Here is a 10489-nt window from a genome sequence, read left to right on the forward strand (position 1 = left end):
ATCTGCTGATGAAGTTGCGTGGGTATCCGTTTTTGGCGAATACCTTGTGTAGGTGTTCCTCTTCTTCTTTTTGCAGTTCTGGTGTACTGCAGTGTGTTGTGGCCCTTTTGAATAGTGTCCTGATGCAGCTTCGTTTGTGTGTGTTGGGGTGGTTACTTTCATAGTTTAGGACTTGGTCTGTGTGTGTGGCTTTCCTGTATACCCTTGTAGTGAATTCTCCGTTCGGTGCTCTCTGTACCATCACGTCAGAGAACAGCCAGGGAATTCCTAGAGGCATGGCATTCATCTACAAACTCCATCAACAAACACATCGACCTGGACCCAATATACCAACCACTACAGCGGACAGCTGAAACTGACAACCGGAAGTGGCAGGGACAGACCACTATAAACACCGGAGGAAACATCAAAGAAGCGCTTCGCAGGAGGCTTCCAAGCACTGATGATGTTGCCTAGCCAGGGGACGAAACGTTTGCAACAAAAACTTCCAGCTCGGCGAACAGAACCACAACAACGAACACCCGAGCTACAAATCTTCACACAAACTTTGAATATGTTACTAATGTATCTGGCTCAACCACTTCCATTGGCAGCTCATTCCATATGCATTCCATCTTCCGTGTAAAAAGGTTGCCTCTCAGGTACCCTTTTATTACTTCCCCTCTAATCTTAAACTGATGCCCTCTACGCTTTGATTCCCCAATGCTGGGAAAAATATTGAAAGCATTCACCCTATCCATGCCTCTCATGATCTTGTACATTTCTATAATATCCCCCCTCAGTCTCCTATGCTCTAAAGAAGAAAGTCCTAGCTTATCCAACCTCTCCCTGTACTCAGTCCCTTGAGATCTGGCAACATTCTTGTAAATTTTTTCTGCAGTCTACCAGTTTAATAACATCCTTCCTATAGCAAAGTGACCAAAACTGAACACAATACTCCCAAGTGCGGCCTCACCAACATCCTGTACAACTGCAACATAACTACCCAACATCTGTAGTCGATTCCCTGACTGATGAAGGCCAGTGTGCCAAAAGCCTTTTTTACAGTTTTGTTTTCCTGTGACTCCATTTTTTCAGAGAACCGTGCACCTGAGCTCCAAGATTCCTCTGTTCCACTGCATTCTTTAAGGCCCTACCATTCACCATGAAACTCCTGCCTTGATTTGACTTTCCAAAATGCAGGAACTCACACTTATTAAACTCCACTTGCCATTTCTTGGCCCACTTCTCCAGCTGATCAAGGTCCTGCTGCAAATTCTGATCATTTTCCTGACTGTCCACGATACCACCTATTTTAGTGTCACTTACTAATCATGCCTTGGATATTTCCATCCACATCATTGATATGGATAACAAACAGCAATGGGCCCAATTCTGACCCCTGAGGCATGCCACTAGTCAGACGTCTGCAGTCCAACAAGCATCCTTCCACTATCACCCTCTGCTTCTACTATCAAGCCAATTGTGTATCCAATTTTCCACCTTCCCCTTGATTCCATGTGATTTAACCTTCAAGAGCAGCCTACCATGTGGAACGTTATCAAAAGCCCTACTGAAATCCATATAGACTACGTCTACTGCCCTGCCCTCATCATCCTTCCTGGTCACTTCATCAAAGAACTCTAACAAATTTGTGTTACATTATCTCCTATGCAAACCCATGCTGACTACCCCTAATTAAACCCTGTCTTTCCAAATGCAGATATATCTTATCTCTCAGAATCTTTTCCAGTAACTTACCTACCACAGATGTTAAGCTTACTGGTCTCCCATTCCCAGAATTTTCTTTCAGCCCTTCTTGAATAAGGGCACAAGATTTGCTACCCTCCAGTCTTTTGAGACCTCACCCATGGCTAACGATGATGCAGATATATCAGCCAGGGGCCCTGCAATGTTTTCTCTAGCTTCCATCAGTGTTCTTGGATATATCTGGTCAGGACCAGATATCCACTTGGATACATTCTAGTTCATCTAATACCTCTTCTACTATGACATGGACTGTCCCTAAGATATCACCTTTAAATTCCCCAAGTTCTCAAGTCTTCATATCTTTCTCCATGGTAAACACAGAGGAGAAATATTCATTGAGGACTTCACCCATTTCCTGCCATTCCACATACACATATCCACTTTGGTCCTTGAGGGGTGCTATTCTCTCTCCAGTTATTCTTTTTCTTTTAATATACTGAAAGAATGTCTTTGGATTCATTCTAATCTTCTCAGCCAAGGCTATCTTGTTCCCCCTTTTCACCCTCCTAGTTTCTTTCTTCAGTCAACTCCTCTGATGCTATCTGCAGATTTAGAAATGATGATTTTGATCCCGAAGTCCAATTTATTAAAGTAAAATATGCATAGAACTGATTCTTGTGAAACATCACTTCCAACTTCCTTTACTCTGCGTCTGTCTCCATCTTGAAGTCAGCTCACAATTCATTATTTTACTTAGCCTCTTACTGCACATTCTGTCACCCTATCCATTATGAAGTATCTGATGAAAATCCTTTTGAAAATATAGATAAATTACACATACTGTCTTACCATTATCTATTCTCTCTCTTGCCTTCTTAAAGAATTGGTCATGTTTATCAAGAAAGTTTGAGCTTTTGATATCCATTTAACTGTTCATTTTTATCTACATGATTATGTATTGCCTTGGCAGAAATTCCATTGCTTTTTATAGTGCTGATTAAATTGAATTCTTTATACTTCCATACTCATAATCTGTTGCCCTTTTTTAATGTAATGGATATGTGTATGTGGAATGGCAGGAAATGGGTGAAGTCCTCAATGAATATTTCTCCTCTGTGTTTAATATATAAAATTTCTGACAAAACAACATTTACTAAGAATCGATAAATATGTGCAGTAATGCTTTCTGCTATCTTTTCCCTGGATCATTTCAACTGCGTAGATACAGTCCAACCAGATCAGGTTCTTATTTTATCGTCTTTAAGTTTTATTAGTTTATTCAAATCATCTACTTCTTAGTTAAATTTGCTGATCTTATTGCTCATCACCTCAGTGTCATTTCAACTTGTTTTATCTCCCTGATAAATCCAAAATATGATGATTATTTTTCTGCTGTCTCTCTGTCATTATCTGTAATTCATCCCTTTATCCCTTTCTCCCATAACAGCCTTCCTTTTCTCATTAATCTCTGTGCTAAATATCTTGAAGTTTTGTTTTATGATTCTTGATAATTTAATTTTGTAATGCCACTTTGGATTTCAAATTGCTTTGACTGCTCTCTTGATCTTTTATATTTTCTCTTAGTATCACTCTTTGAACATCTGTATCTTTAATATTTACTTTTTTTCCAACCTTCAGTACCCTTGGTATTCCATTAGTGTTTACCTTATTCTTTTCCTTTGCTGTGGAATTTTTGGAACTCTGTGTTAAATATTTCCCATTGTTCAATGTTGCTTTCCAATATTATGGTTGATTTTGATTTCTTAAGTTATGTTCTCAGCCTGCCAAAATCAATTTTTCTTGAATTATTAATCTTTTTTCCAGGCCATCACTTAGGCTAAACAAATGTTCACAGCCTTATTGTTTTATTTGACTTGGGTTGATCTTTCAAACTATACTACTTTGATTACGAACAATGCCTTATTCCTACCTCAGTATATTGGCCCACTTTCTCCTCAGCCTAAGTTAGTTGTTGTAACATTTACCTACGAATCTCTCGCCATAGACAAGAAGAATCTAATGCTTTTTTGACTTTTCCTTATTCTTTTCTACAATATGTGCATTACTGGCATTTTTACCCATCCCTAATTGCTCTTGAGAAAATACTGGTGAGCTACCTTCATGAACTGCTGTGGTCCATGTGGTTTAGAGACATCCAAAGTGTCGTGGGAAGGAAGTTCCAGAATTTTGACCCAGTGACATGAAGAAATAATTAAATAGTTCTGGATCAGAATAGTGTGGGAGTTGGGGAGAACTTGCAGAACTTGCAGATTATAATGTTCTCATGCATTTGCTCCCCTTCTTCTATATGTGAGTTTCAACATTGTTGTTGAAAATTACTTAGTAATTTGCTGCAGGGCATCTTATGTACTTTTGTCATTCACCGGTGGTTGAGGGAATGATTGTGGATGGGATTGATCAAGTGGGCATTTGAGTACTTTTGGAGCTGTACTCATTCAAGTGGAGAGTAATCCATCACATGACTGACTGACACTTATAAATAGTGAACAAGCTTTGGGGAGTCAATAGATGCAAAATTCCCAGTCTCTGAACTACTGTTGTAGCCTTGCATTTAATGTGGATATTACAGTTAAGTTTCTAGTCAAAGAACAAGGAAAATTTACCGCCCATCTAAAAGTACTGTCCAAACCTGTTGGTCAATTCCTAAGCATCTGTATCCCTCTACTCCCCAATTACTCATGCATTTATCCAGACACATCTTAAATGAATCTACTGTACCTGCCTCTACCACCTCTGCTGGCAACACGTTCCAAACGCCCACCACCCTCTGTGTGAAGTACTTGCCGTGTGTATCCCCCTTAAACTTTTCACCTCTCACCTTGAAAGTGTGACCTCTCATTATTGAATCCCTCACCCTGGGAAAAAGCTTGTCTTTATCCACCCTGTCTATACCATTCATGATTTTATAAACTTCAGTCAGGTCTCCCCTCACCGTGGGTGGCATGGTGGCACAGTGGTTAGCACTGCTGCCTCACAGCCCAGAGACCCGGGTTCAATTCCCACCTTAGGCGACTGACTGTGTGGAGTTTGCACATTCTCCCCGTGTCTGCGTGGGTTTGCTCCGGTTTCCTCCCACAGTCCAAAAATGTGCAGGTTAGGTGAATTGGCCGTGCTAAATTGCATGTAGTGTTAGGTGAAGGGGTAAATGTGGGGGAATGGGTCTGGGTGGGTTACAGGTCGGTCTGGACTTGTTGGGCCGAAGGGCCTGTTTCCACACTGTAAGTAATCTAATCAATCTCCTTTTTTCTAATGAAAATAAACCTAACCTACTCAACCTTTCTTCTTAGCTAGCACCTTCCATACCAGGCAACATCCTCATAAACCTTCTCTGCACCCTCTCCAAAGCGTCCACATCCTTTTGGTAATGTGGCGACCAGAACCGTACACAATATTCTAAATGTGGCCGAACCAATGTCTTGTACAATGTTAACATGATTTGCCAGCTCTTATACTCAATACCTCGTCCAATAAAGGCAAGCATACTATATGCCTTCTTGACCACTCTATCCACCTGTGCAGCAATGTTCAGGGTACAATGGACCTGCACTCCCAGATCTCTCTGCCCATTCAACTTCTGCCAAGGGTCTTCCGTTCATTGTATAATTCATTCTAGAATTAGTCTTGCCTAAATGCATCACCTCACATTTGTCTGGATTGAAATCCATCTGCCACTTTTCCGCCCAACTCTCCAGTCTATCTATAGCCTCCTGCATTCTCTGACAGTCCCTTATGCTTTCTGCTACTCCACCAATCTTGGTGTCATCGGCAAACGTGCTGATCATACCAACAGTGCCCTCTTCCAGATCACTTATGTATATTACAAACAAAAGTGGCCCCAACACTGACCCCTGTGGAACACCACTTGTCACCTTTCTCCATTTCAAGAAACTCCCTTCAACTACGTCTCTCTGTCTCCTGTGCTCAACCAGTTCTTCATCCACCTAGCCAGAACACCCTGCACACCATATGACTTCACTTTCTCCATTAATCTACCATGGGGAACCTTATCAAATGCCTTACTAAAGTCCATGTATATGACATCAACAGCCCTTCCTTCATCTATCAACTTGGTCACTTCCTTGAAGAGCCCTATTAAGTTGGTAAGGCACGATCTCACCCGCACAAATCCATGTTACCTATCACTGATATGCCCATTCTTTTCTGAATATAAATAGATCCTATCCCTCAATAACTTCTCCAGCAACTTTCCCATCACCGACATCAGGCTCACTGGTCTGTAGTTACCCAGAATATCCCTACTACCCTTCTTGTACAGGGAGACAACCCTCCAGTCCTCTGGCACCTCACCTGTGTTTAAGGATGCCACAAAGATATCTGTCAGGGCCCCAGCTATTTCCTCTCTCGCCTTCCTCAGCAACCTGGGATAGATCCCATCTGGTCCTGGGGATTTGTCCACCTTAATAACCTGTAGACAACCCAACACATCTTCCCTAGTCAATAGTTAATCTCCAAGGTGTTAGTAGTAGGCAATTCATTGTTGAATATCATTGTTAAAATGTTTAAAATCAAGCAGAACTGCTTCAGTATTTGAGGAGTCCTAAATGAACTGAACAATGAAATAATCAGCAACATACTCATTTCCAAAATCATGATAGAGAGTAGTTAATTGTTGAAGCTGAAGAAGAATACTACCCTGAGAAACTACTATAACAATATCCTGATATTAAGGTCATTAACCTCCAACAGCCACAATTATCTTAGGAGGCAGCTGAGATGGATTATCCTGTTAATTCACCTGACTGAAGGACATCTGCATCTGTCACAGGTACATTAGTGAAGGTGATATTAATTAGAATTTGCCAATTGTTGATGATGCATCACGTCCGAAAATAGTCTTTGCCAGCTTTGCCCATCAGAACTTGGCAAACTCAATCCATACTTGCACTACCAAGCCCCCCTTAGTGCAATGCATTGATAACCTACATCTAAGGTACATTCTGTACCCTTTATATCTTCAATGCATCTTCTATGGATGTTCAATATGAAAGAGTATTCATCAGCTGAGGGAGGATGGCAGGTTGAATTGCCTATGTTTAATCTTATGGTAAGAGATTTTATATGTGATCAGGAGTGGTGTTCAGTGCTGTGATGACATTGTGCGTTCTGATTATATACCATGCACTGCCAGCTGGTTGTACCTTTACTGGTGCTAGGACACAACAATATTACATAACCAGTGATGATCACTGGATGCAGAGGAAGGTGATGGCCAAGTGTTTTTATCATGAGACCAGTAATCCAGAGATTCCAATATTGTTCTTGGGACCTGGGTTCCAATCCTGCCATGGCAGCTGACGTAATTTGAATTTTTTTTAAAATTTGTAATTAGAGCCCAGTGGTGACTGAAAAACCATTGCTAATTGTCAAGAAAAACTCACCTGGTTTACTAGTGTCCTTTAGGGAAGGAAACTGCCATCCTTACCTGGTCTGGCCCACATATGACTCCAGACCTACAGCAATGTGATTGACTCTTAGCAACTAGGAATAGGCAATATATGCCAGCCCAGCGATCAATGCCCGCATCCTGTGAATTAATTTAAAAAACAAGTTGGTCATAATAACTGCCAGACTGTTGATTTACTAGTCTGTGGGGCCGTTCTCACAATTTTCAGTCACGCTGTTGTCAGTGCCTAGGTATGTGCTGGGTGATCTGTTCACTTCGTTGTTTCTTGATTTGGGCAAAGTAGAGACCTTAGGGATTTCGGGAAAATTTTGGCTGCATAAGTAATATTGCCACTTAAATTAGATGTTCAGATTAGAGGATTTAATCATAACTAAATAAAATAAATACATGAGTCTAATTGTGGCAGACAGGCAAGCCATAAATAGTGCAATGATAGCTACATGTTGGAAAATGTTTGATAACTAAATACCATTTTAAGTTAAAAATCACATGACAGCAGGTTATAGTCCAATAGGTTTATTTGGAAGTACAAGCCTTTGGAGCACTGCTCCTTCATCAGGTAGCTAGTGGAGTAGGATCATAAGACACACAATTTATAGCAAAAGATCATCATGTCATACACTGGTGCAATATATTGAACAAATCTAGATTGTTCAATATATTGCATCAGTGTATGACACAATGATCTTTTGCTCTGTCCTATGGTCCTACTCCACTAGCTAGCTAACGATAGCTTGTACTTCCAAATAAAACTGTTGGACTATAACCTGCTGCCGTGTGATTTTTAACTTATAATCGTATTTAGTTATCAAACATGGTGATTTTAACTTTGTCCACCCAAGTCCAACACCGGAACTTTCACATCATGGCTTCCATTAGAACTAACAGTAGAAGCTGTAGAACAAACTACTAATGATGCCAGAGTGAAATCAAATCACACAGGATGGAGGCTGAGTCTGTAAGGTTTCCGAAGGTGTCCTTTCTTGCCAACTGTTAAAATAGTTACACTCAAGAAAGTCTTTTAATGTTTACTTACTTACAGCCCTCATCTTACTGCATAAGTTAACTTTTAATAAAGATCGATAATTTGATTGATCAATTAATTAATCAATTACTGTATGATTATTTGAAATTTTGTTTTCTATTTCCAGGAATTTCTTGCCCTCACAATCAGACCTTCAGTTATGATTCTAGAGCTTGCAATCGCACTTGTTTGTCGTTGTCTGATCCCAATTTTGAGTGCAGTGCAGGTGATACTCCAGTGGATGGCTGCAACTGCCCAACACACACTTACTTGGATGACACTGGAAAATGTGTCAGTGCAGCTGAATGTCCATGTTACCTGGCTTATGCTGTCATTGCACGTGCCAATGAGAAAATAAATCTTTACGGTGGAATATGGTAAGTAAAATAATGCACTGTTGATCTCCTAATTAGACAGTGAACTTGCTGGTTTATAAAGAGTTACAAAAACAATTTAAGTTCTGTATTATTTAGTTAAATAAATTAAAATTGTGAATGGGATCCTTTTGAAGGTATCTCAGAAACATGAAATTAGTATAAAAATAGAAATTGCTGGTGAAACTCAGCAGGTGTGAAGCATTTGTGGGGAGAAAGTAGAGTTAATATTTTGAGTCTGTTGACTTGCATCAAAGCTGTTTTGATCCATCTGAGTTTTACCAGTAATTTCTGTTTTTTTGTAGTCAGAGGTACAGACAGACATTTCTGTGGCTAGCAGAGAAAAAGCAGAATGGTGTGTTGTTTCCCTGGTGCCAGGATCAACGATGTCTCAGAGACGGTGCAGAATGTTCTCACGGGGGAGAGGGGCCAGCAGGAGGTCATTGTCCACATTGGAACCAATGACATAGGAAGGGAAAAGGTTGAGACTCTGAAGGGAGATTACAGAGAGTTAGGCAGAAATTTAAAAAGGAGGTCCTCAAGGGTAGTAATATCTGGATTACTCCCAGTGCTACGAGCGAGTGAGGGCAGGAATAGGAGGATAGAGAAGATGAATGCATGGCTGAGGAGCTGGTGTATGGGAGAAGGATTCACATTTTTGGATCACTGGAATCTCTTTTGGGGTAGAAGTGACCTGTATAAGAAGGACGGATTGCATCTAAATTGGAAGGGGAAAAATTTACTGGCAGGGAAATTTGCTAGAACTGCTTGGGAGGATTTAAACTAGTAAGGTGGAGGGTGGGACCCAGGGAGGTAGTGAGGAAAGAGATCGATCTGAGATAGGTACAGCTGAGAACAGAAGTGAGTCAAACAGTCAGGGCAGGCAGGGACAAGGTAGGACTAATAAATTAAACTGCATTTATTTCAATGCAAGGGGCCTAACAGGTAAGGCAGATGAACTCAGGGCATGGTTAGGAACATGGGACTGGGATATCATAGCAATTACGGAAACATGGCTCAGGAATGGGCAGGACTGGCAGCTTAATGTTCCAGGATACAAGTGCTGCAGGAAGGATAAAAAGGGAGGCAAGAGAGGAGGGGGAGTGGCATTTTTGATAAGAGATAGCATTACAGCTGTGATGAGGGAGGATATTCCCGGAAATACATCCAGGGACGTTATTTGGGTGGAACTGAGAAATAAAAAAGGGATGATCACCTTATTGGGATTGTATTATAGACATCCCAATATTCAGAGGGAAATTAAGAATCAAACTTGTAAGGAGATCTCAGCTATCTGTAGGAATAATAGGGTAATTATGGTAGGGGATTTTAACTTTCCAAACGAAGACTGAGACTGCCATAGTGTTAAAGGTTTAGATGGAGAGGACTTTCTTAAGTGTGTACAAGACAATTTTCTGATTCAGTATGTGGATGTACCTACTAGAGAAGGTGCAAAACTTGACCTGCTCTTGGGAAATAAGGCGGGGCAGGTGACTGAGGTGTCAGTGGGGGGAGCACTTTGGGGCCTGCGACCATAATTCTATTCATTTTAAAATAGTGATGAAAAAAGATAGACAAGATCTAAAAGTTGAAGTCCTAAATTGAAGAAAGGCCAGTTTTGACGGTATTAGGTAAAAACTTTCAAAAGCTGATTGGAGGCAGATGTTCGCAGGTAAAGGGACGGCTGGAAAATGGGAAGCCTACAGAAATGAGATAACAAGAATCCAGAGAAAGTATATTCCCGTCAGGGTGAAAGGGAAGGCTGGTAGGTACAGGGAATGCTGGATGACTAAAGAAATTGAGGGTTTGGTTAATAAAAAGAAGGAAGCATATGTCAGGTATAGACAGGATAGATCGAGTGAATCCTTAGAAAAGTATAAAGAAAGTAGGAGTATACTTAAGAGAGAAATCAGGAGGGCAAAACGGGGACATGAGATAGCTTTGGCAAATAGAATT

At 40.7% G+C, this 10489-nt stretch overlaps 1 protein-coding gene across 1 annotated transcript in view; it reads left to right on the forward strand.

The window, feature by feature from the left end:
- Nucleotides 1-10489, forward strand: part of LOC122558128 (mucin-6-like) — a 48509-nt gene that overhangs the window by 31230 nt on the left and 6790 nt on the right. The window contains exon 3 of the mRNA XM_043706447.1: nt 8287-8536. Within this exon, the coding sequence (XP_043562382.1) occupies nt 8287-8536 (250 nt within the window). The remainder of the gene's footprint in view (nt 1-8286; nt 8537-10489) is intronic.

Source organism: Chiloscyllium plagiosum, chromosome 16, assembly GCF_004010195.1.
Source record: "Chiloscyllium plagiosum isolate BGI_BamShark_2017 chromosome 16, ASM401019v2, whole genome shotgun sequence".
Taxonomy (NCBI): Eukaryota; Metazoa; Chordata; class Chondrichthyes; order Orectolobiformes; family Hemiscylliidae; genus Chiloscyllium; species Chiloscyllium plagiosum.